The sequence below is a fragment of the Pan troglodytes genome, chromosome 10 (assembly GCF_028858775.2).
Source record: "Pan troglodytes isolate AG18354 chromosome 10, NHGRI_mPanTro3-v2.0_pri, whole genome shotgun sequence".
In the NCBI taxonomy this organism is placed as follows: domain Eukaryota; kingdom Metazoa; phylum Chordata; class Mammalia; order Primates; family Hominidae; genus Pan; species Pan troglodytes.
The window spans coordinates 118,629,607-118,655,950 of NC_072408.2; the positions used below are offsets into that span (position 1 = coordinate 118,629,607).

A 26,344-nucleotide genomic window follows, 5' to 3' on the forward strand; every position below is an offset into this window, starting at 1 on the left:
GCTCTATCATTACCTAGAGTTAGTGGTCCAGGAAGTTGTGTGTGAGAGCGAATATGAGAAATATGAAAAGGAGATGAAGGAGAGCCAATAGTTGTTTGAAGTCTTAGAAACAAATTAAGCAGTTCTGGGTCTAGTGTATTTTTAATTGTAGCAGTTTCTATGCAACTGGCTACATTTACAACATAAGTTGAATTACAGACAATGTTGATAGGATCTGCAGCTGTGAGCTGTAAAACCTGAATGACTGCAATTAACTCTGAGCGCTGAGCTGAAACCCCAGAGATCATTATTGTTTGAGTATGTTTAGGTCCATAAATAGCTGCATGAGCTTTAGAAGAGACATCAGTAAAATAAGTCTGGCCACCTGAAATAGGCTTGTGATGAGTAATCACAGGAAGAATGAAAGAATGGACTTTATAAAACTGCAAAACTTTGTCTGAGGGACAGTGGTTGTCTATGGCACCCACAAAGTCTGCAAAAGTGATTTGCCAGGCAGTTGACATTTCCCAAGCTGTGGACTGTTGCTGAGAGTCTAAAGGAACAATAATTTTATCTGGATCATATCCCATAAGCATCTTTGACCTATGCCTGCCCATAGTCACAATTTGTGTAATTAAAGAAAGATAGACTTGCAAAGTTTTGACTGATTAGGTAGAAAGAGCCATTCTATTACTGTTACAGATTTCTCTAAGCATTGGCCTAAAAGTCCTGTTGGAGAGTGAGGGATAGGAAGAACAAACAAAAGCAAAGGTTTTTGTGGCTGTAGCCATGAGGCATATCATTGCTGTAGCATCTGCTCTACAAGTTGTAACTCCACTTCTGCCTCTTTGGTCAATTGCTGTGGGGAATTTAAGGAAGAATCTCTTTGCAGGGTTTGATAAAAATGTGTAAGTTGATAAGTTGCAATACCTAGCATTGATCACAGCCAATTTATATCTCCTAATAATTATTGAAAATCATTTAAAGTCTGTAACCTGCCTTTATGGAGAACTACTTTCTGAGGCCGTACACTACTGGGGAACCTGCCCCGATATTCATGTAGGTTCTTTTCTATTTTTCCTAAGCATTGGCCAGCTTGAGAAATAAAGGGACAGAGTACAAAAGAGAGAAATTTTAAAGCTGGGCATCCGGGGGAGACATCACATGTTGGTAGGTTCCGTGATGCCCCACAAGCCGCAAAAACCAGCAAGTTTTTATTAGGGAGTTTCAAAAGGGGAGGGAGTGTGCGAATAGGTGTGGGTGACAGACATCAAGTACTTAACAGGGTAATAGAATATCACAAGGTGAGTGGAGGCAGGGTGAGATCACATGACCACAGGACCGAGGCGAAATTAAAATTGCTAATGAAGTTTCAGGCACCATTGTCATTGATAACATCTTATCAGGAGACAGGGTTTTGAGATCAACCTTCTGACCAAAATTTATTAGGCGGGAATTTCCTCTTCCTAAGAAGCCTGGGAGCACTATGGGAGACTGGAATCTATTTCATCTCTGCAGCCTCAACCATAAGAGACAGGTGCACCTGGGGGGGCTGTTTATAAGCCTATACCTCCAGGTGCGTATTCTCTTTCTCAGGGATGTTCCATGCTGAGAAAAAGAATTCAGTGATATTTCTCCCATTTGCTTTTGAAAGAAGAGAAATATGGCTCTGTTCTGCCCGGCTCACCAGCGGTCAGAGTTTAAGATTATCTCTCTTGTTCCCTGAACAATTGCTGTTATCCTGTTCTTTTTTCAAGGTGCCCACATTTCATATTGCTCAAACACACATGCTGTACAATTTGTGCAGTTAATGCAATTATCACATGGTCCTGCAGTGACATACATCCTCCTCAGTGGACAGGATTAAGAGATTAAAGTAAAGACAGGCATAGGAAAGCACAAAGGTATTGATTGGGGAAGTGATAAGTGTCCATGAAATCTTTACAACTTATGTTTAGAGACTGCAGTAAAGACAGGCATAAGAAATTACAAAAGTATTAATTTGGGGAACTAATAAATGTCCATAAAATCTTCACAATCCACATTCTTCTGCCATGGCTTCAGCCGGTCCCTCTGTTTGGGGTCCCTGACTTCCTGCAACAGTACACTCCCCTCCATAACAATAGTTCCTAAGTATTAGTATGGGGAAGTTGTTTGCACTTTCTCTGGAGCAATTTTGAGATTCCATTTAATTAAAGCCTGTTTTGTTTCTCTGAATAACTGATGTAAAATTTGATCTGTAGGAGCGGCCAAAAGAATATCATCCATAAAATGAATGATATACACAGTGGGAAACATACTTCAAGGCTCCTTTAATGCTCTTCCCACAAAATGCTGACATAATGTAGGACTGTTAAGCATGCCTTGAGGTAAAACTTTCCATTGATAGTGAGAAACAGGTTCTCTATGATTAATAGAAGACACAGAGAAGGCAAATCGAGGCTTATCCTTCTCGTGTAATGGTATAGTAAAGAAACAATCCTTAAGATCTATTCCTACAAGAGGCCAGTCTCTTGGAATGGCTGCTGGGGAAGGTAAACCTTGCTGTAAGGCACCCATCAGTTTAATTTGCGCATTAATAACTCTCAAATCATGCAGTAGTCACCATCTTCCAGACTTTTTTGGAATAACAAATACCGGTGAATTCCAGGGGCTGACTTCTCTATATGTCCTGCATTCAATTGTTCTTTTACCAACAGATGAAGTTGATCTAGCTTCTCCTGTGTTAGGGGCCATTGATCCACCCACATAGGTTTGTCACAAAGCCATTCTAATGGTAAGACAGTGGGTCGAGGAGAAATATCAATGATCCCCATCAGAAATCCTGACATCCTCGCCCTTTTCTGTTTTTCCAGTTATAGATATCGGGTTAGGGTTTCCTTGTAGGAATTTCCCTAAACCTTTTCCACTCTGATATCCCATGTCCTTCAACATTTTAAATCCTGGGTTATGAAAGTTTTCATTTGTAAGTCTCATATCCCATGCTGTAAGTAATTCTTGACCCCATAAATTGATAGCTATATTTGCATCATAAGGCTGGAAAGTACATGATTGTCCATCCGGACCAAGACAAGGTAAAATCTCAGCACTCTGTTGAACACTTTTAGCTGCTCCTACTCCCACTAGGGATATGGAGGTTAGTCTGAGAGGCCATGCTGGGGGCCAGTCCTTACTGGATATTACTGACACATCAGCTCCTGTGTCCATAAGCCCATACAATTTCTTTCCTTTACTTTGTACTACACAGGTGGGTCTATTATAAGCTATAGGTTGTGAACATAGGTTTCTCATGTAGTTGTGCTCCCAAACCCTTTATTTCCTCGTTTCTCCTTTTATGGAGAAGGGTGTAATTTGCAGGGAATAAGCAATAATTGAGCAATATATTCTCCCGGTTCAAAAACCCAAAGATCTTGTGACATTAAAACTACTTGAATTTCTCCTTCATAATCAGAGTCAGCTACTCCTGGGACTACAGTAATGCCTTGCAAGTTAAGGCAGCTTTTGCCTAAAATTAGTCTATGTATCCTGCTGGTAAAGGTCCCCAAATGCCAATGGGAACTTTGATAGGTTTGTCTCCACCAATTAATGTAATTCTTTCTCTGACTGGAAGATCTAATCCTGCACTTCCTGGTGTTCCTGGGGTGAGGGAATCAATGTTCCTCCTGGGACCCACCTCTGAAGTGGGGTTGTGGTCTGAACTGGGAATGCCCTCATTGTTTGAGGGGCCCGGGTCCAGGCCCCCTTCTCGTTTCCTGACAGGTGGGTGCGGTTTTGATGAAATTTTGAGCGGCATTGAATAGCCCAGTGATTTCCTTTGTTACAGTGAGGACAGAGTCCTGGTGTTTTTTTCCGCTGGGCCAGGGGGGTGGAGGGCACCACATTATAAGGTCCTTTCTGCCCTGAGATCAGGCAGCATTCCTTTTTAAAATGTCCAGTTTTTCCACAATTATAACATTTTCCCACTTTAGGGTTTGACCGTTGGCTCCTTTTAGATTTGTCAACTACTAAATTAGCCATTGCTTGAGCTAAAATTGCAGAGCAATGAAGCTCAGTTCCTACATCCTGACAAGTTCTGAGAAAATTTCCCAAGTTTTGTACACCTCACAGGTGCCAGTGCACGTTTACAATCTGCGTTTGCATTCTCAAAAGCTAAAGTTAAGGTTAGCATTTCTGTGGCAGCGGTATGAGGAATTTGATGCTTCACTGCCTCTTGTAATCTTGCAAGAAATTGCACATAGGGTTCCTGTGAGCCTTGCATGAGATGTAAAAAGGATTGTACTGGGACTCTCTCTTCTGGAATTGTGGCCCAGGCGTGTTTAGCAGCCTGTGCACACTGCTGATAAGCAGGATCTGGGAGTGCCATTTGACATTCCAGGTCTGAATAAAGGGCCATTACCTAACAGCATACCCTCTGTAATGTCTCCGTGTCCAGGAGCATGATTCTGTCTAGCCTGGTCTGCACACATTTCTTGCCAATTTAAATTCCAAGTCAGGTATGCAGTAGCAGACAAACAAGTGCAAGCCAAATGTTTTACATCAAAGGGTAGAAGGCGCATAGCACCAAATACAGATTCTAGCAATCCTAAGGTGAATGGGCTCTGTATCCCATTATTAATTACACTTAATTTTTAATTCCTTCAACAACGTAAACTCTAGTGGGGTGTGTTCATGAATAAACTGCTGTGGATTGTTTGGATCAGGCCTTATGGAAATAGGAAAAGTGCAGGCAGCAGAGCATAAAATTCTTTGTACTGAGGTCTCTAATTCGGCTACTGAAGGAGGCGGTACAGATGTTTCTGCAACTGGAGGGGGCGGTATAGGCCAATTTTTATCCTCCCTCTCCTGTTTTTTATTTTCAATTGGTGCTGTGGGTGGGACAACAGATTCTTTCAGATTTTTAGACTCAGAACATGACTCCTGCTGTCCAGCAGAATAAAAAGGATATAATGGCAGAAGGACAGTATGAACTAAACTCCTGGTGGAGAAAGCAGAAGAATCAACTTTAAGACCTTTTTGATGAGCCTGTGTTAATCCTTCTCCTGCTGTGTGCCAATTTTCTACATCAGGAGTGCCTGCCTGTGGAAACCATGGGTTATGCGTAATAACCTCCTGCAGCATCTTAGTTAATGTCTGAGAATTAACCTGAGCACCAGATTGTTTCAACAAAACTTTAAGCAACTGCACGTTTTTTTTTCAACAGACAAATTCTGCCCCATGTTACCTGATTCAGAAAAATTCCCATTCCCAGTACTTCTTTTTTTTTTTTTTTTTTTTGAGATGGTGTCTCGCTCTGTCACCCAGGCTGGAGTGCAGTGGCGCGATCTCAGCTCACTGCAAGCTCCACCTCCCAGGTTCACACCATTCTCCTGCCTCAGTCTCCCGAGTAGCTGGGACTACAGGCGCCCGCCACCACGCCCAGCTATTTTTTTGTATTTTTTAGTAAAGACGGGGTTTCACCGTGTTAGCCAGGATGGTCTCGATCTCCTGGCCTCGTGATCTGCCCACCTCGGCCTCCCAAAGTGCTGGGACCCAGTACTTCTTTAAGAGAGCACTGACCTTATATTGCTCCCAGTACCTCGTTAGGGCACTGACCTTATATCTGCTGCCAGTGGACTCATCCCAGTGTCCCCATTCGTCTTGTCAATTTCAGCTTCTCTGCTTCAGCAGACCTTCTTCGTTCATGTCCTCAGAGTCCCTGTTCTGGGGTGCCACTTTGATGCGTGAATGGACCTTGGTGGACTGAACAAAGGGGGACGAATGAGAGAATAAAGATAAAGACAAAAAAGCATATTTGGAAGACATGGTTGGGGGCTCCTTGCTTCTAGTGAACAAGGGCCCTGAGCTTTAGAGCCCTTTGTATTTATTGGGTAAAGGAGATAGGGAGAAGGGTGGGGGGTGGTTGGTGGTCAGCAGCTTGATTTACAGCAGGCTTGCAAGACTGCATTATTTGAACAGTAGGCTCTGGATGTCCCAGTAGATAACCTCAAGGCATACAGTGCCAGGGAGTGATTGCCCTCAGCAAACCTTCTGGTGGCTGGAGCAGAAGCAAGTTTGCTCACATTCTGCATTCATGATAAACAGTTTGCTGTTTGATCATATAGCCTCAGTGGAATGCTGAGTTGGTCACGACCCACAGGCATTCAGCTCTCTATGAAAAGGAGCCTGGCATCTCTCTTGCTCCCTCCTGCCATGGGATATGCCAGCTCCCCCTTTGCCTTCTGACAGGCTTTCTAAGCTTCCTGAGGCTTCACCAGAAACAGAACAGATGCTAGTGCTGTGCTTGTACAGCCTGCAGAACCATGAGCCAAATCAATCTCGTTTCTTTATAAATTACTCTGCTTCACAGCTGGGCATGGTGGCTCACACCTGTAATCCCAGCACTTTGGGAGGCCGAGGTAGGTGGATTACTGAGGTCAAGAGTTCGAGACCAGCCTGACCAACATGGTGTAACCCCATCTCTAATAAAAATACAAAAATTAGCCAGGCATGGTAGGGCATGCCTGTAATCCCAGCTACCCAGGAGGCTGAGGCATGAGAATTGCTTGAACCCAGGAGGCAGAGGTTGCAGTGGGCCAAGATCGTGCCACTGCATTCCAGCCTAGGCAACAGAGCCAGACCCTGTCTCAAAAAAATAAAAATAAAAAATTACCCAGCTTCAGGTATTCTTTTATAGCAATGCAAAACAGACTAACACACTGTCTTTTTTTCTCAGCTGTAAAGTGAGAATAATCATTGTGAAATGAGGTATTAAAATTCTTTGGAATCGTGCCTCCTCAGCAGCTTTACAAGGCTACCATGTGGAGTTGTTCAGTGGGTATAGAGTTTCAGTTTTGCAACATGAAAAAGTTCTTGAGACTGGCTGCACAACAGTGTGGATATACTTAACGTTACTGAATTGTACTCTTAGAAATCGTTAGGATGAAGCTGGGCATGGTGGCTTATGCCTGTAATCCCAGTACTTTGGGAGGCAGAGGAGGGTGGATCATCTGAGGTCAGGAGTTTGAGACCAGCCTGGTCAACATGGTGAAATCCCGTCTCTACTAAAAATACAAAAAAATTACTTGGGCATGGTGGTGGGTGCCTGTAATCCCAGCTACTCAGGAGGCTGAGGCAGAAGAATCACTTGAACCCAGGAGGCGGAGGTTGCAGTGAGCCGAGATTGCACCATTGCATGCCAGCCTAGGTGACAGAGCAAGACTCCATCTCAAAGAAAAAAGAAATGGTTAGGCTGGTACATTTTATGCTATGCATTGTTTCTCAGAATAACAAAATTTTTAAGGAAATGACCACCACGTGAGATACCTAAAAAGCTGTCCCAGGAGAGGGATGATATTTATTCTGTGAGCTCTGAGAGGGGAGACAGGAGCCAGTTAGCAACCACTGAGTACTCCAGCCGGCCCACAAAGCCCCAGCATGGATGCTGCATCTGAGTGAGGCTGGCCTTGGAGACCTCTGGGCCCCTTCCAGCTCAGAGGTCTGAAGGATTTGAGCTGAGTCAGGTCAGCAGATGCTAGAACTTTCCATTCACAGACTGTCCAGTTTTGCTATATTTGAGGAACAGAAACAGGTCAGAAACCAGGGCATGCTCTCATACTACTAGGAAAACATAATGTGATGCAACCTTTATTATTATCATTTATATTATTATTTTTAAATTTTGTTATTTATTTATTATTTTATTTATTTTTTTTTTTGAGATGGATTTTCCCTCTTGTTGCCCCAGCTGGAGTGCACTTGCACAATCTCGGCTCACTGCAACCTCTGCCTCCCAGTTTCAAATGATTCTCCTGCCTCAGCCTCCTGAGTAGCTGGGACTACAGGCATGCACCACCATGCCCAGCTAATTTTTGTATTTTTAGTAGAGACCGGGTTTCTGCATGTTGGCCAGGCTGGTCTCAAACTCCTGACCTCAGGTGATCCACCCGCCTCAGCCTCCCAAAGTGCTGAGATTACAAGCGTGAGCCACCGTGCCCAATCTTTTTATTTATTTTATTGAGATAAGGTCTTGCTATGCTACTCAGGCTGGTCTTGAACTCCTGGCCTTCCAGAGTGCCGAGATTACAGGCGTGAGCCAAGGTGCCCAGAAGGCACAACCTTTCTGGCAGGCATTCACAACTAAGAACTTAATCCAAGAGCACAATTGGCCAAGCGTGTGACGTTAGAGAAGAGCACTGTTGTTGTGAACTTCAACCAATGAAGATGGCCTGAGAAAAACCTGTGACAGCTTGGCAGAATTCAGAAGGATGAGACATCACTCCAACTGAGCCACGAAAATACGGTCTGGAGGCAGGGAACATAAGCCCAATTCACACTTCAGCTATGACAGAAAATATCCTCTCCATTTACATAGGGCATACACCGAGTAAATGACTTTGTAACTTTACTTCATTCTCTTTGTTTACCTAGGGCGTACACTGAGTAAATGACCTTGTAACTTTACTTCATCCTCTTTATTTTACATATGGCGTACACCAAGTAAATGACTTTGTAGCTCTACTTCATCCTCTTCATTTATGTAGGACATATACCAAGGAACTGATGGAAACTTCTAGAGGGTATTTAAACCCCAAAACATTCTGTAATGGGGCCCTTGAGCCCCTATGCTCAGCCTGCTACCACACTGTGGAGTATACTTTCATTTTCAATAATTTTCTTCATTTCTTTCCTTGCTTTGTGCGTTTTGTCCAATTTTTTGTTCAAGACACCAAGAACCTGGACACCCTCCACCGGTAACACAACCATCAGGCAATAGGGGTACACCTGGGAAGGACAAGGGACAGTTAGTGTAGTGAGGAATGGGAGGCAGGGCCGAGTCTCTCTGAGCTGGGAGGCTGGTCCTTCTGGCCTCTCCAAAGCCTCACTGCTTCCGTTTCCTGAGGCAGATAAGGACTGCCTCAGCCTGGGACAAAACGACCTCTCTGTGTCCACAGCCACCCACAATTGGCATAATGTTCCAGTCTCACTTCCCAGGAGCCTCTGAAGGGCCCAGCTTGGGTCAGATGGCCATTCCTGGGCCAGTCAGCTATGGCCAGGGGATGGGGTCACATGGCATCCACATGAAGCAAGGCCTATCCCTTAAGTAGGGGCTGTTGAGTGACAGGAACCGTGGAGGTGTTGACACCCGCTCCTCAAAGTATGGTCCTAGACTGAGCAGCAGCATCTACATCACTCGGCAGCTTCTTAGCAATGCAGAATCTCAGGCCCCACCCCACACCTAAGGAATCAGAATCTGCTTATTTATTTATTTATTTTGATGATAGGTGCATGCCACCACACTCGGCTAATTTTTGTATTTTTAGTGGAGTCGGGGTTTCTCCATGTTGGCCAAGCTGATCTCAAACTCCTGACCTCAAGTGATCCACCCGCCTCAGCCTGCCAAAGTGCTGGAATTACAGGCGTGAGCCACCGCACCCAGCCTGTAGCCCACATATTGATCCTGTCTGTTCTTTTTTTCTTTTTATTATTATTATTATTATTATACTTTAAGTTTTAGGGTACATGTGCACAATGTGCAGTTTAGTTACATATGTATACATGTGCCATGCTGGTGTGCTGCACCCATTAACTCATCATTTAGCATTAGGTATATCTCCTAATGCTATCCCTCCCCCCTCCCCCACCCCACAACAGTCCCCAGAGTGTGATGTTCCCCTTCCTGTGTCCATGTGTTCTCATTGTTCAATTCCCATCTATGAGTGAGAACATGCGGTGTTTGGTTTTTTGTTCTTGCGATAGCTTACTGAGAATGATGATTTCCAATTTCATCCATGTCCCTACAAAGGACATGAACTCATCATTTTTTATGGCTGCATAGTATTCCATGGTGTATATGTGCCACATTTTCTTAATCCAGTCTATCATTGTTGGACATTTGGGTTGGTTCCAAGTCTTTGCTATTGTGAATAGTGCCACAATAAACATACATGTGCATGTGTCTTTATAGCAGCATGATTTATAGTCCTTTGGGTATATACCCAGTAATGGGATGGCTGGGTGAAATGGTATTTCTAGTTCTAGATCCCTGAGGAATCGCCACACTGACTTCCACAATGGTTGAACTAGTTTACAGTCCCATCAACAGTGTAAACGTGTTCCTGTTTCTCCACATCCTCTCCAGCACCTGTTGTTTCCTGACTTTTTAATGATTGCCATTCTAACTGGTGTGAGATGGTATCTCATTGTGGTTTTGATTTGCATTTCTCTGATGGCCAGTGATGATGAGCATTTTTTCATGTGTCTTTTTGCTGCATAAATGTCTTCTTTTGAGAAGTGTCTGTTCATATCCTTTGCCCACTTTTTGATGGGATTGTTTGTTTTTTTCTTGTAAATTTGTTTGAGTTCATTGTAGATTCTGGATATTAGCCTTTTGTCAGATGAGTAGGTTGTGAAAATTTTCTCCCATTTTGTAGGTTGCCTGTTCACTCTGATGGTAGTTTCTTTTGCTGTGCAGAAGCTCTTTAGTTTAATTAGATCCCATTTGTCAATTTTGGCTTTTGTTGCCATTGCTTTTGGTGTTTTAGACATGAAGTCCTTGCCCATGCCTATGTCCTGAATGGTAATGCCTAGGTTTTCTTCTAGGGTTTTTATGGTTTTAGGTCTAATGTTTAAGTCTTTAACCCATCATGAATTAATTTTTGTATAAGGTGTAAGGAAGGGATCCAGTTTCAGCTTTCTACATATGGCTAGCCAGTTTTCCCAGCACCATTTATTAAATAGGAAATCCTTTCCCCATTGCTTGTTTTTCTCAGGTTTGTCAAAGATCAGATAGTTGTAGATCTGTGGCATTATTTCTGAGGGCTTTGTCCTGTTCCATTGATCTATATCTCTGTTTTGGTACCAGTACCATGCTGTTTTGGTTACTGTAGCCTTGTAGTATAGTTTGAAGTCAGGTAGCGTGATGCCTCCAGCTTTGTTCTTTTGGCTTAGGATTGACTTGGCGATGCGGGCTCTTTTTTGGTTCCATATGAATTTTAAAGTAGTTTTTTCCAATTCTGTGAAGAAAGTCATTGGTAGCTTGATGGGGATGGCATTGAATCTATAAATTACCTTGGGCAGTATGGCCATTTTCACGATATTGATTCTTCCTATCCATAAGCATGGAATGTTCTTCCATTTGTTTGTATCCTCTTTTATTTCATTGAGCAGTGGTTTGTAGTTCTCTTTGAAGAGGTCCTTCACATCCCTTGTAAGTTGGATTCCTAAGTATTTTATTCTCTTTGAAGCAATTGTGAATGGGAGTTCACTCATGATTTGGCTCTTTGTTTGTCTGTTATTGGTGTATAACAATGCTTGTGATTTTTGTACATTGATTTTGTATCTTGAGACTTTGCTGAACTTGCTTATCAGCTTAAGGAGATTTTGGGCTGAGACAATGGGGTTTTCTAGATATACAATCATGTCGTCTGCAAACAGGGACAATTTGACTTCCTCTTTTCCTAATTGAATACCCTTTATTTCCTTCTCCTGCCTAATTGCCTTGGCCAGAACTTCCAACACTATGTTGAATAGGAGTGGTGAGAGAGGGCATCCCTGTCTTTTGCCAGTTTTCAAGGGGAATGCTTCCAGTTTTTGCCCATTTAGTATGATATTGGCTGTGGGTTTGTCATAAATAGCTCTTATTATTTTGAGATATGTCCCATCAATACCTAATTTATTGAGAGTTTTTAGCATGAAGCGTTGTTGAATTTTGTCAAAGGCCTTTTCTGCATCTATTGAGATAATCATGTGGTTTTTGTCTTTAGTTCTGTTTATATGCTGGATTACATTTATTGACTTGCATATATTGAACCAGCCTTGCATCCCAGGGATGAAGCCCACTTGATCATGGTGGATAAGCTTTTTGATGTGCTGCTGGATTCGGTTTGCCAGTATTTTATTGAGGATTTTTGCATCAATGTTCATCAAGGATATTGGTCTAAAATTCTCTTTTTTGGTTGTGTCTCTGCCAGGCTTTGGTATCAGGATGATGCTGGCCTCATAAAATGAGTTAGGGAGGATTCCCTCTTTTTCTATTGATTGGAATAGTTTCAGAAGGAATGGTATTAGTTCCTCCTTGTACCTCTGGTAGAATTTGGCTGTGAATCCATCTGGTCCTGGACTCTTTTTGGTTGGTAAGCTATTGATTATTGCCACAATTTCAGATCCTGTTATTGGTCTATTCAGAGATTCAACTTCTTCCTGGTTTAGTCTTGGGAGAGTGTATGTGTCGAGGAATGTATCCATTTCTTCTAGATTTTCTAGTTTATTTGTGTAGAGGCGTTTATAGTATTCTCTGATGGTACTTTGTATTTCTGTGGGATCGGTGGTGATATCCCCTTTATCATTTTTTATTGCGTCTATTTGATTCTTCTCTCTTTTTTTCTTTATTAGTCTTGCTAGCAGTCTATCAATTTTGTTGATCCTTTCAAAAAACCAGCTCCTGGATTCATTAATTTTTTGAAGGGTTTTTGTGTCTCTATTTCCTTCAGTTCTGCTCTGATTTTAGTTATTTCTTGCCTTCTGCTAGCTTTTGAATGTGTTTGCTCTTGCTTTTCTAGTTCTTTTAATTGTGATGTTAGGGTGTCAATTTTGGATCTTTCTTGCTTTCTCTCGTGGGCATTTAGTGCTATAAATTTCCCTCTACACACTGCTTTGAATGTGTCCCAGAGATTCTGGTATGTTGTGTCTTTGTTCTTGTTGGTTTCAAAGAACATCTTTATTTCTGCCTTCATTTCGTTATGACCCAGTAGTCATTCAGGAGCAGGTTGTTCAGTTTCCATGTAGTTGAGCGGTTTTGAGTGAGTTTCTTAATCCTGAATTCTAGTTTGATTGCACTGTGGTCTGAGAGACAGTTTGTTATAATTTCTGTTCTTTTACATTTGCTGAGGGGAGCTTTACTTCCAACTATATGGTCAATTTTGGAATAGGTGTGGTGTGGTGCTGAAAAAAATGTATATTCTGTTGATTTGGGGTGGAGAGCTCTGTAGATGTCTATTAGGTCCGCTTGGTGCAGAGCTGAGTTCAATTCCTGGGTATCCTTGTTAACTTTCTGTCTTGTTGATCTGTCTAATGTTGACAGTGGGGTGTTAAAGTCTCCCATTATTATTGCTTGGGAGTCTAAGTCTCTTTGTAGGTCACTCAGGACTTGCTTTATGAATCTGGGTGCTCCTGTATTGGGTGCATATATATTTAGGATAGTTAGCTCTTCTTGTTGAATTGATCCCTTTACCATTATGTAATGGCCTTCTTTGTCTCTTTTGATCTTTGTTGGTTTAAAGTCTGTTTTATCAGAGACTAGGATTGCAACCCCTGCCTTTTTTTGTTTTCCATTTGTTTAGTAGATCTTTCTCCATCCTTTTATTTTGACCCTATGTGTGTCTCTGCACATGAGATGGGTTTCCTGAATACAGCACACTGATGGGTCTTGACTCTTTATCAAACTTGCCAGTCTGTGTCTTTTAATTGGAGCATTTAGTCCATTTACATTTAAAGTTAATATTGTTATGTGTGAATTTGATCCTGTCATTATGATGTTAGCTGGTTATTTTGCTCGTTAGTTGATGCAGTTTCTTCCTAGTCTCGATGGTCTTTACATTTTGGCATGATTTTGCAGTGGCTGGTACCAGTTTTTCCTTTCCATGTTTAGTGCTTCCTTCGGGAGCTCTTTTAGGGCAGGCCTGGTGGTGACAAAATCTCTCAGCATTTGCTTGTCTGTAAAGGATTTTATTTCTCCTTCGCTTATGAAGCTTAGTTTGGCTGGATATGAAATTCTGGGTTGAAAATTCTTTTCTTTAAGAATGTTGAATATTGGCCCCCACTCTCTTCTGGCTTGTAGAGTTTCTGCCAAGAGATCCGCTGTTAGTCTGATGGGCTTCCCTTTGTGGGTAACCCGACCTTTCTCTCTGGCTGCCCTTAACATTTTTTCCTTCATTTCAACTTTGGTGAATCTGACAATTATGTGTCTTGGAGTTGCTCTTCTCGAGGAGTATCTTTGTGGTGTTCTCTGTATTTCCTGAATCTGAATGTTGGCCTGCATTGCTAGACTGGGGAAGTTCTCCTGGATAATATCCTGCAGAGTGTTTTCCAACTTGGTTCCATTCTCCCCATCACTTTCAGGTACACCAATCAGACGTGGATTTGGTCTTTTCACATAGTCCCATATTTCTTGGAGGCTTTGTTCGTTTCTTTTTATTCTTTTTTCTCTAAACTTCCCTTCTCGCTTCGTTTCATTCATTTCATCTTCCATCACTGATACCCTTTCTTCCAGTTGATCGCATCAGCTCCTGAGGCTTCTGCATTCTTCACGTAGTTCTCAAGCCTTGGCTTTCAGCTCTATCAGCTCCTTTAAGCACTTCTCTGTATTGGTTATTCTAGTTACACATTCGTCTAAAATTTTTTCAAAGTTTTCAACTTCTTTGCCTTTGGTTTGAATTTCCTCCTGTAGCTCGGAGTAGTTTGATCATCTGAAGCCTTCTTCTCTCAACTTGTCAAAGTCATTCTCCCTCCAGCTTTGTTCCATTGCTGGTGAGGAACTGCGTTCCTTTGGAGGAGGAGAGGTGCTCTGCTTTTTAGAGTTTCCAGTTTTTCTGCTCTGTTTTTTCCCCATCTTTGTGGTTTTATCTACTTTTGGTCTTTGATGATGGTGATGTACAGATGGGTTTTTGGTATGGATGTCCTTTCTGTTTGTTAGTTTTCCTTCTAACAGACAGGACCCTCAGCTGCAGGTCTGTTGGTGTTTGCTAGAGGTCCACTCCAGACCCTGTTTGCCTGGGTATCAGCAGCGGTGTATGCAGAACCGTGGATTTTCGTGATCCGCGAATGCTGTTGTCTGATCGTTCCTCTGGAAGTTTTGTCTCAGAGGAGTACCCAGCCGTGTGAGGTGTCAGTCTGCCCCTACTGCGGGGTGCCTCCCAGTTAGGCTGCTTGGGGGTCAGGGGTCAGGGACCCACTTGAGGAGGCAGTCTGCCCCTTCTCAGATCTCCAGCTGCATGCTGGGAGAACCACTGCTCTCCTCAAAGCTGTCAGACAGGGACATTTAAGTCTGCAGAGGTTACTGCTGTCTTTTTGTCTGTGCCCTGCCCCCAGAGGTGGAGCCTACTGAGGCAGGCAGGCCTCCTTGAGCTGTGGGGGGCTCCACCCAGTTCGAGCTTCCTGGCTGCTTTGTTTACCTAAGTAAGCCTGGGCAATGGCGGGCACCCCTCCCCCAGCCTCCCTGCTGCTTTGCAGTTTGATCTCAGACTGCTGTGCTAGCAATCAGCGAGACTCCGTGGGCATAGGACCCTCCGAGCCAGGTGCGGGGTACAATCTCCTGGTGCGCCATTTCCTAAGCCCGTCAGAAAAGCGCAATATTCGGGTGGGAGTGGCCCGATTTTCCAGGTGCTGTCTGTCACCCCTTTCCTTGACCAGGAAAGGGAACTCCCTGACCCCTTGCGCTTCCCGAGTGAGGCAATGCCTCACCCTGCTTCGGCTGGTGCATGGTGCACTACACCCACTGTCCTGCGCCCACTGTCTGGCACTCCCTAGTGAGATGAACCCAGTACCTCAGATGGAAATGCAGAAATCACTCGTCTTCTGCGTCGCTCATGCTGGGAGCTGTAGACCGGAGCTGTTCCTATTCGGCTATCTTTGCTCCTCCTCCCCATCTGTTCTTTTTTTCTTGAGACAGAGTCTTGCCCTGTCACCCAGGCTGGAGTGCAATGGTGTGATCTCAGCTCACTGCAACCTCTGCCTCCCGGGTTCAAGCAATTCTCCTGCCTCAGCCTCCCGAGTAGCTGGGATTACAGGCACGCACTACTGAGAGGTGACAGTGTGCTGGCAGCCCTTGCAGCCCTCGCTCACTCTTGATGCCTCCTCTGCCTGGGCTCCCACTTTGGTGGCACTTGAGGAGCCCTTCAGCCCACCACTGCACTGTGGGAGCCCCTTTCTGGGCTGGCCAAAGCCGGAGCTGGCTCCCTCAGCTTTCAGGGAGGTGTGGAGGGAGAAGTGCGAGCGGGAACCCGGGCTGCGCGTGGGGTTTGCGGGCCAGCTGGAGTTCCAGGTGGGCGTGGGCTTGGCGGTCCCCGCACTCGGAGTGGCCGGCCAGCCCTGCCAGCCCCGGCAATGAGGGGCTTAGCACACGGGCCAGTGGCTGCAGAGGGTGTGTTGGGTCCCCCAGCAGTGCCGGCCCACCAGTGCTGCACTCGATTTCTCGCCGGGCCTTAGCTGCCTCCCGTCGGGGCAGGGCTCTGGACCTGCAGCCCCCCATGCCTGAGCCTCCCCCCACTCCCTGGGCTCCTGTGTGGCCCGAGCCTCCCCGACGAGCACCACCCCCTGCTCCACGGCACCCAGTCCCATCAACCACCCAAGGGCTGAGGAGTGCGGGCGCACGGCACTGGACTGGCAGGCAGCTCCACCTGCGGCCCGGGTGCAGGATCCACTGGGTGAAGCCAGCTGGGCTCCTGACTGGTGGGGACTTGAAGAACTTTTATGTCTAGCTAGGGGATTGTAAATACACCAATTGGCACTCTGTATCTAGCTCAAGGTTTGTAAACACACCAATCAGCACCCTGTGTCTAGCTCAGGGTTGGTGAATGCACCAATCGACACTCTGTATCTAGCTGCTCTGGTGGGGACTTGGAGAACCTTTGTGTGGACACTTTGTATCTAGCTAATCTACTGGAGAGGTGGAGAACCTTTGTGTCTAGCTCAGGGATTGTAAATGCACCAATCAACACCCTGTCAAAACAGACCACTCGGCTCTCTGTAAAATGGACCAATCAGCAGGATGTGGGTGGGGCCAGATAAGAGAATAAAAGCAGGCTGCCGGAGCCAGCAGTGGCAACCTGCTTGGGTCCCCTTCCACACTGTGGAAGCTTTGTTCTTTTGCTCTTTGCAATAAATCTTGTTGCTGCTCACTCTTTGGGTCCACACTGCCTTTATGAGCTGTAACACTCACCGCGAAGGTCTGCAGCTTCACTCCTGAAGCCAGAGAGACCACAAACCCACCAGAAGGAAGAAACTCGGAACACATCCGAACATCAGAAGGAACAAACTCCGGACACGCCACCTTTAAGAACTGTAACACTCACCGCGAGGGTCCACAGCTTCATTCTTGAAGTCAGTGAGACCAAGAACCCACCAATTCCGGACGCACTACCATGCCTGAGTAATCGTATTTTTAGTAGAGACGGGGTTTCACCATATTGGCCAGGCCAGTCTTGACCTCGTGATCCACCCATCTTGGCCTCCCAAAGTGCTGGGATTACAGGCGTGAGCCACGGTGCCCAACCTTATTTATTTTTAATTTTTTAATTTAAAAATTTTTTTTGGAGACAGTCTTGCTCTGTCGCCCAGACTGGAGTGCAGTGGTGTGATCTTGGCTCACTGCAACCTCTGCTTCCCGGGTTCAAGCGATTCTCCTGCCTCAGCCTCCTGAGTAGCTGGGATTACAGGCAGGCGCCATCACGCCCGGCTAATTTTTGTACTTTTAGTAGAGATGGGGTTTCACCATATTGGTCAGACTAGTCTTAAACTCCTGGCCTCAAGTGATCCACCCACCTCAGCCTCCCAAAGTGCTGGGATTACAGGCGTGAACCACTGTGCCCGGCCAAATTTAGTACTTTAAAAAACATTTAAAAGTCTGTTTCTGTGGGTCGGGAGTTTGGGTATGGCTTGGCTGGGTGCGCCTGGCATAGTCTCTTACGGGGCCACGATCAAGTTGTGGGCTGGGGATGCCATCAGCTAAAGGCTCAATTTGGTGAGTATCCTTTCTAAGCTCAGGTATGTGTGGGTAGTCCTTAGGTACTCACTGGCAGCTGGTAAGAGACGTTAGTTCCTCGCCATGTCTGTAATGGACTGAATAGTATATTGCCCCAAAATTCATGTTTGCACAGAAGCTCAGAATGTGACCTTATTTGGAAATAGGGTCTTTGCAGATGTAATTAAGATGAGATCGTGCTGGATGATGTTGGGCCCTAAATCCAACGACTGTTTTATTAAGAGGAGAGGACACAGAGAGACACACAGGGAAGGCCATGTGAAGACAGAGGAAGAGCCTGGAGTGATACAGCCAAAGAATGCCAAGGACTGTCTGGAGCCACCAGAAGGAAGGAGTCTTCCCTGTAGCCTTCAGAGGGAACATGGCTTTGTTGACACTTTTTTTTTTTTTTTGAGACAGTCTCACACTGTCGCCCAGGCTGGAGTGCAGTGGCGTGATCTTGACTCACTGCAAGCTGTGCCTCTCAGGTTCACGCCATTCTCCTGCCTCAGCCTCCTGAGTAGCTGGGACTACAGGAGTCCGCCACCCGACCTGGCTATTTTTCTGTATTTTTAGTAGAGATGGGGGGTTTCACCGTGTTAGCTGAGACGGTCTAGATCTCCTGACCTCATGATCTGCCCAACTCGGCCTCCCAAAGTGCTGGGATTACAGGAATGAGCCACCGTGCCCCACCACTTTTTTTTTTTTTTTTGAGATAGAGTCTCGCTGTGTTGCCCAGACTGGAGTGCACAGGTGCGGTCTCTGTTCACTGCAACCTCTCTGCCTCCCGGGTTCAGGTGATTCTCCTGGCTCAGCCTCCAGAGTAGCTGGGATTACAGGTGCCTGCCACCACCACTGGCTAATTTTTTTATTTTTATTTTTAGTAGAGACAGGGTTTCACCATGTTGGCCAGGCTGGTCTCGAACTCCTGACCTCAAGTGCTCTGCCCGCTTTGGCCTCCCAAAGTGCTGGGAGTACAGGAGTGAGCCACAGTACTTGGCCTCTGCTGACACATTCATTACAGACTTCTAGCATCTGGAGCTGTGAGGATAAACTTCTGTTGTTTTAAGCCACCCAATTTGTGATACTTTGTTACAGCAGCCTTAGGAACCAAGTGAGCTGGCTTCCCTAAGAGCAGATAAGTAAAAGAGTCAGAGAGGGCCCCAATGGAAGCCAGAGTTTTTCTGCTACCTAATCTTGAACATGACATCTGTTCACCGAAAGCAAACCACTTGATCCAGACCACATGCAGGGCGAGAGGACTACATAAGATCATAAATACCAAGATGTGAGCATCACTGGAGGCTGTGAACCAGGGCTGCCACACCAGCAAAAAACAGAGGAATTTCATTGGAAGAAACCGCTTTCTTCAGGGTTCTGCCTTCTCCATTCATTGATTCCTTCGACAAATAAATTTATTAAGTACCTACAATGGACTGGGTATTAGGGACATATGACCAATAAGACAAATAAGATTCTTTCCCTTGTTGAGATTAGTTACAGGATAATAGGAACATCTGATTTAGATTAGGAAAGGAGGGTATGGGCAAGGCATGCCTTTCTGAAAAAACATTATCAAGAATTGGCCAGGTGTGGTGGCTCACGCCTGTAATCCCAGCACTCTAGGAGGCTGACGTGGGCGGATCACCTAAGGTCAGGAGTTCGAGACCAGCCTGGCCAACATGGTGAAACCCTGTCTCTACTAAAAATACAAAAATTAGCCGGGCGTGGTGTAATCCCACCAGGCACCAGGGGGTGCCTGTAATCCCAGCAACTCAGGAGGCTGAGGCAGAAGAATCACTTGAACTCAGGAGGCGGCGGTTGCAGTGAGCCGAGATCGCACCACTGCATTCCAGCCTGGGGGACACAGTGAGCCTCCGCCTCAAAGAAGAATAAAGTTGAAGAATGAGTAGAAACCAGGCTGTGTGTGTATGTGTGTGTGTTATGAGGGAAGCATGAGTTTCTAGGTAGTGGGAAAGCATATGCAAATAAGTCGGTAAGTTGAACAGCTAGACTAAAAGCTGCTTGAGAGCAGGGACCTTGTCTCTTCATTGCTGCATCTCTATTATACGACATCATCTCTGCATCTCTATTACAAGACATAGAGCCTGGCAGAGAGAAATTCTTACTGGATGAAATGAATGAATAAATCCAAGGCATCTTCTATAGGTTAGTGCAAAAATGACTGCAGTTTTTGCCATTACTTTTAAATGGCAAAAACCACAATTACTTTTGCACGAATATTTCCTGTTACAGATGTCAATTGAAGTCATTTAAAAATTTTCTCCCAAAGTTCATCGCGGGATCATTGCTCTTATTCATATTAGGTAGCATAGGCAAAGCTGCTAGAACAAAAGACTCAAAGTAAGTAAACGGTCAACACAAGTTTATTTATTCTCACATAACAATACTGAGTGGATATTTAGGTCAGTAAGGCACAGTTCTCCTCCACTTAGGAATCTCCCATCTTCAGGCCTTGCCTTCTCCAGAGCCTGGTCACCATCTGCTTCCAGTTGGCAGAAGGAGTAACAGCACAGGGGAGCACCTGTTGGAGGTCTGTATGGGCCAGGCCTGGAAACTGCACACCTCTTCTGCTCACTTTCCGCTGGGGAGAGCATAGGCACAGAGCCACACTTAAATTTACTTTGAGGAATGCAGTGTAGGTGTATGTCCGACAAAGAAAACAATAATTCGGTAGACGACTAAGTCTCCACTCCAATATTCAATTACTTACTTAACTTATGCTCTGGTATGTCTCAAATTAACCTAGATAGAAATGAACTCTGAATCTTCCACTTCCATCAAGTTTTTCACTCACTCAATGGCATCATTATCCATCCAGTTGCTTAAGCATACATTTGAAAGTTATCCTTGGTCTGTTTCTTATCCTTCCCTTCCACATCTAATCCTTCAGGAAGTCCTGACAATGTTACCTCCAAAACATATCTTAAATCCATCTTCTCAGCCAGGCACGGTGGCTCACGTCTGTAATCCCAGTTCTTTGGGAGGCCAAGGGAGGTGAATCACTTGAACTCAGGGGTTGGAGAGCAGCCGGGGCAATGTGGAGAGACCCAATCTCTACAAAAAAAATACGAAAAATTAGCCAGGCATGGTGGCATGCGCCTATAGTCCCAGCTACTCAGGATGCTGAGGTGGGAGGATCGCCTGAGCCCAGGAGGTCTAGGTTGCAGTGAGCTGTGATCACGCCACTGCACTCTAGACAGTGGGACCGTTTAAAAAAAAAAAAAATCCATCTTCTCTACACCTTTACCGCCACCTCATTAGTTCAGACAGTGTAATAATCTCTCATCTGCATTATTCTCCAATAGCCTCCTAATAGCTCTGTTTCCATTCTTGCTTTCCTATATTCTATTCTCTACAAAGCAGAGTGATCTTTTAAAACAAATTTGTTCACATCACTCTTTACTTTAAAACCTTACAATAGCTTAGAATAAAATCCAAAGTCCTGATTATGACCCCCAAAGGCCACATATGATGCAGCCCCTGCCCACATCTCCAACCTCATCCTTTTTATACTTTTTTTTTTTTCTTTTTTTGAAATAGAGACGGGGTTTCGCCATGTTGGCCAGGCCAGTCTCGAACTCCTGACTTCAAGTGATCTGCCCGCCTTGGCCTCCCGAAGTGCTGGGATTACAGGCGTGACCCACCGCGCCCAGCCTCCAACCTCACCCTTTATCAGTCTCCTCCTACTCGATCTACTCCAGCTACAATGACCTTCTTGCTGATTCTTGAACATATTTAGCTTATTTCCACCTTAAAATTTCTACCCATCTGCCCAGAAATCTTTCCTTGGATTTCCAATAGCCAGCCCTTTCTCATTCCTCAGGGGTCTCAGCTTAAATGTTACCTCCTGAGATTCCTTCCTTAATCATCTAATACGAAGAAGTCCCCACATCCAGTTATTCTCTTACCTCAGCATCCTGTTTATGTTCTTCTTAGCATCAGACTCGGGCTTTTTCCTGTTTATTACCTACTTCGTTTTCCTGAAAGATCCATGTGCCGGTACCATGTGTTGTTCCTACTGTTTCTCCAATGTCTAGTAGATTTGGCACATACTGATGTGCAATTAATACGTGAATGAAGAACCATTGACAGACGATTAGTCAAAAGCTCTTGCAAAGCCCTTTGATAGGTTATCGGTGGAGAGCAGGGAGCACAAACCTGGGGTCCCATTCTAGCTTGACCACTTCTCGGCTGTGCACAAACTAGTCTAGCTCTCCTGAGCCTCAGTTACCTATTTTGCAAATTAGGGATGGGAACATCCATACCTCACGACGCCAAACGGCTACCTTGTAAAGACGAAAGGAGGAAATGCAGGAAATAACTCCACGTAAGGTTAATGCTCCGTAAACAGAGCTGCTACTGCTATTATATATTCTATACAATCCTGCGCCCTTACGGCAGGACCCTTTCAGTGCTTCAGTCCTGTCTTCTCTCTCCTGGGTTGACCTCCACAGATCCTCTCAGAAGAGCGTTTTCCAGGCGTGAATCTCCGCAGAGTGGAGATAAAGGCTGAGGCCCCAACGCACGCGCACTCACGCGAGTCCGGGCCTATGACGTCATTAGCGCAGCGCCATCGCCGCGGAAGGCCCAGGGGCCTGTCCTGTATGCGGCGTGTCTTAGGGAGGCCCAGGCGGACGCCTGCAAGTCGGGTGCGCGGCTCGGGGGCGGCTCGGAAACCCCAGCGGAAGGCAGCAAGGGGCGCGTGGGGCCGTGGAGTCACGAAGCTGGGCGGCAGGAGGGGCGGCCTGGAGCTCCCGCGGGGCACAGCGCGTGCGTGAGGGCGGCCGGCGGGGCTGCCCGGCGCGGGTGTCCCGGCGATGTGTGGCGCTGAGGCGGCGGCGGGAGCAGCGGCGCCGAGCTCTGCTTCGGCTTCGGCTTCGCGGCGGTGCAGGCGGCGGAGGCGGAGGCGCAGGCTCCTCTTTAGGACCTGGCGAGCCCAGGTCTAAGCGGCGGCCCCGCGAGGCCCTTGCACAGCGCCCCGGGTCGAGGCCCTCCCCGCCTCGCCCTACCCCGGGAGCCTGCCTCCCCAGCTGGGGATGAGGCTAGGAGGCGGCCGCGCGGGGCCCAGCACAAAGACTTGTCCCCAGGGGCCGCCGCCTCCGCCGCTGCTGCTGCCGCCAGCCTAGAGCCGCCCGCCGAAGCAGAGCCGGCGCCGGGGTCCTCATCCCCACCGGTCCCGAGGGGCGGCTGCTGCCCGTCGCCACGAGGCCCAGGGGCCCGAGTGCCGAGCCCTTTGCTCCCTCGGCCGCGCGGGGACAGGGCTGCTGAGCAGCCTCCGCCTCTCCTGGCTGTGGGGGCCCCACTGAGTATGTCGGAGGAGAGCGACATGGACAAAGCCATCAAGGTAAGGGGGAGGTGCCCCCTCTTCCCCCGCGTTGTCCTGTGGCGTTCTTCTCGGCTCTAGCCTCAAAAAGCAGGGAGATTTTGCAGTGAGAGGTTCCATCGACTACCGGGTTTCGGCCTCCCCCGGATTCCGTGGATCGCGCTTTACAGCCCTGGGGCCAAGGGTATGGGTGTGGGTGTAGGTGTGTGTCCGACTCCCTCTAGCTTCCCTGGTGAGTGTGATTTGTGCTCAGCTGGAACAGAGGTGAGTGGCCTGGAGACACTATTAAGTGTCAATGAATGGGACGAAGAGAGCCCTACTACTACTACTACTACTACTACACGTTTCGATCACTCCCCAAGGCCGCCAGCATTTGCTTCCGGATGGTCTACAGAACTTGGAGAGTTGGAATTTATCCATCCCTCCCGATTTGTTTGAAATCAGCCTTCTGGAAATCTGCCGTTGGAAGAAGGTGGTTCGCCGTACAAAACCTGTCCCTTGGGGAATAGGTTGTCCTCACTTTTCCGTGTATTCTTCCCTTTTTCTTTTTCCTCTTCTTTCTCCTAGGAAGCATTGAGTTTACTTAGGAAAAGTTAACAGTTCCTGTGACTTAACTGCACTTAAACCAAAAGAAAAGCAAATGTGTGTTCGAAAATTACACAAATAAAATAAGTTTTCTAAAACCTGTTTTTAACTTTTTTTTTTTTTTAAAGGCACATTTTGCCCACTCAGTTATCTGTCTTGCCAGTTATCTGTCTTGACAGCTGTAGCTAAGAAATTAGTCTTATGAAAATTAAACATTGACGCTTAAAGTTTGATGTATTATTTACTTATTTGTAGTGTTAAGTCAACCCAGTGCATTGAATAATTTCATTTTATCTTGAAGGACAGGCATCTATTGGCAGCTTGGGGTTATTTTCCCCTTCAAGACAGTTGCTAGTAATGATTAAGAATTTACACTTCTACCAATTCTTTAGGTGGTGTATATAGTTTCTCAAAATCATCAAGTCATTCCAAAGAAACTTAACCCTTTAAAGGAGGCATCAACATATAACATATACATTAAAGAAGACCAGGTTTTTTGTCTGTCTGTTTGTTTTTGAGACGGAGTCTCACTCTGTCGCCCAGGCTGGAGTGCAGTGGCCCGATCTTGGCTCACTGCAAGTTCCGCCTCCTGGGTTCATGCCATTCTCCTGCCTCAGCCTCCCGAGTAGCTGGGATTACAGGCGCCCACCCACCACGCCCTGCTAATTTTTTCTTTTGTTTGTATTTTTAGTAGAGACGGGGTTTCACCGTAATAGCCAGGATGGGCTCGATCTCCTGACCTCGTGATCTGCCGGCCTTGGCCTCCCAAAATGGTGGGATTACAGGCGTGAGCCACCGTGCCTGGCCCAAGGAAGACCAGGTTTTAAATCATAAAGATTCTAAAAGACTGCCTTGACATATCCTTCTTTTGTTTTGAGTTTTTTTTTTTTTTTTTGAGTCGGAGTCTGGCTTTGTCATCCAGGCTGGAGTGCAGTGGGATGCTCTTGGCTCACTGCAACCTCCACCTCCCAGGTTCAAGTGATTCTCCTGCCTCAGCCTCCCCAGTAGCTGGGACTACAGGCGCGTGCCACCACACCCAGCTAATTTTTTTGTATTTTTAGTAGAGGTGGGGTTTCACTGTGTTAGCCAGGATGGTCTCCATCTCCTGACGTCATGATTTGCCCGCCTCGGCCTCCCAAAGTTCTGAGATAACAGGTGTGCGCCACCGCGCCCAGCCTTGGTTTGGGTTTTATTGGCACAGAGGCATGATATGCCGCCTGAAGTTATTTAATTGGGTTGTGAATCAAAGCATATGTGGCCAGTTTTTAAACATTGTCTCCTGTGTGCCAGATGGTGTCCTAGGCACAAATGGTACAAGCCAGACTCCTCGATGTCCCTACTGTCATGTAGCTTATATTCTAGAGGGTGGGGTTACTGCTAGGTGGTTTTAATTAAGTGTGGAAAGGGTGAGGAGTACTGTGTTAAATAGGGTAGTCCGAGGAGGTGACACTGTAGAGTTCTGATGGAAATGCGAGAGCAAGCCACCACTGTCTCAGGGAAGAGTATAACAGGCAGTGGGAATAGCAAGGACAGACCTTGAGGTAGAAGCAGGTGTAGTGTGATGTAGGAAGAGCAAGGTGGCTGGAATGCAGTGGGTCAGTGGAGATGATGTAGAGCAGCAATGGGAAGCAAGGCACTTAGGGCCTTGTAGGCCATCGTAAGAACTTTGGCTTTGACCCTGATTAAAAGGGGAACTATAGGAGAGTTTTGAACAGAAGAGAGACATAGTTCCAGGAGATAAGTATACAAATAGGGCAGCAATGTCACTTAGTGGTTGTTATAGCTTCTCTAGGTAGACTCAGTTGAAATCTCACCCTATGTTTTTTTTTGATACAGAGTCTCACTCTGTCACCCAGGCTGGAGTGCAGTGGTGTGATCTCGGCTCACTGCAGCCGCCTCCTCCCAGGTTCAAGCAATTCTTGTGCCTTGGCCCTCCGAGTAGCTGGGACTACAGGCGCACACCACCATGCCCGGCTATTTTTGTTGTTATTGCTGTTTTGTTGTTATTGTTGTTATATTGCTAGAAAAGATGGGGTTTCACCATGTTGGCCAGGCTGGTCTCGAACTCCTGACCTCAGGTGATCTGTCCGCCTCGGCCTCCCAAAGTGTTGGGACTACAGGCATGAGCTACCACGCCCAGCCCAGCCTTTCTATTTTATTAGCCGTGTGTCTGAGTACGACATCACTTCACTTCTGTCTCGTTAGTTTCCTCATCTGTAGATGGGATAAAAGCACTCCCAGCTCATAGGGTTTTTTGTTGGTTTGTTTGTTAGTTTTTGAGGATTAAATGAGCAGATATACCCAAATGTGCTTATAATAATACCTAGGCCAGGCACGGTGGCTCACACCTGTAATCCCAGCACTTTGGGAGGCCTAGGCGGGCGGATCACCTGAGGTCAGGAGTTGGAGACCACTCTGGCCAACATGGCGAGACCCCCGTCTCTACTAAAAACACAAAAATTAGCCGAGTGTGGTGGCACACATCTGTAATCCCAGCTACTCAGAAGGCTGAGGCAGGAGAATCGCTTGAACCTGGGGGGCAGAGGTTGCAGTGAGCTGAGATCATGCCACTGCACTCCAGCCTGGGCAACAGAGTTAGACTCCTTCTCAAAAAAATAATAATACCTAACAGCAAGAGCTCAATGAATAGTAGCTCATAGCAACTTAAGGGTGCTTTAGAAAGAGTTGTTTTTTTCACTTGACTCTTGCCCAGCCCAATT

The 26,344-nt window shown here is 46.1% G+C and overlaps 3 protein-coding genes across 23 annotated transcripts in view; 1 reads left to right on the top strand and 2 right to left on the bottom strand.

Annotated features, from left to right (window-relative positions):
- Positions 1–20,061: 20,061 nt before the first annotated feature.
- On the bottom strand, positions 20,062–23,056 carry LOC737952 (putative uncharacterized protein encoded by MAPKAPK5-AS1). The gene is made up of 2 exons (XM_003952305.5): positions 21,625–23,056; positions 20,062–20,770 (listed from the first exon to the last, which is right to left on the bottom strand). The coding sequence occupies exon 1, from the start codon at positions 23,054–23,056 to the stop codon at positions 22,637–22,639; it is 420 nt and encodes a 139-aa protein (XP_003952354.5). The 3' UTR covers positions 20,062–20,770; positions 21,625–22,636.
- Positions 22,924–26,344, top strand: part of MAPKAPK5 (MAPK activated protein kinase 5) — a 54,976-nt gene continuing 51,555 nt past the window's right edge. For 12 of the 21 annotated variants that reach the window (XR_010147779.1, XR_010147780.1, XR_010147781.1 and 9 more), the window contains exon 1: positions 22,930–23,060. Coding sequence is in view for 9 of the 21 variants with exons in the window: in XM_063784989.1 (XP_063641059.1) it covers positions 23,025–23,060 (36 nt within the window). In the remaining 12 variants the exon portion in view is untranslated. Of the gene's footprint in view, positions 23,061–26,344 lie in introns of all 21 variants that reach the window. The other 9 variants (XM_063784997.1, XM_063784998.1, XM_063784993.1 and 6 more) reach the window with 3 other exon arrangements.
- TMEM116 (transmembrane protein 116) overlaps positions 23,374–26,344 on the bottom strand; it is a 192,515-nt gene continuing 189,544 nt past the window's right edge. Inside the window, exon 13 of the mRNA XM_063785002.1 lies at positions 23,374–23,602. Within this exon, the coding sequence (XP_063641072.1) occupies positions 23,452–23,602 (151 nt within the window). The 3' untranslated portion in view covers positions 23,374–23,451. The remainder of the gene's footprint in view (positions 23,603–26,344) is intronic.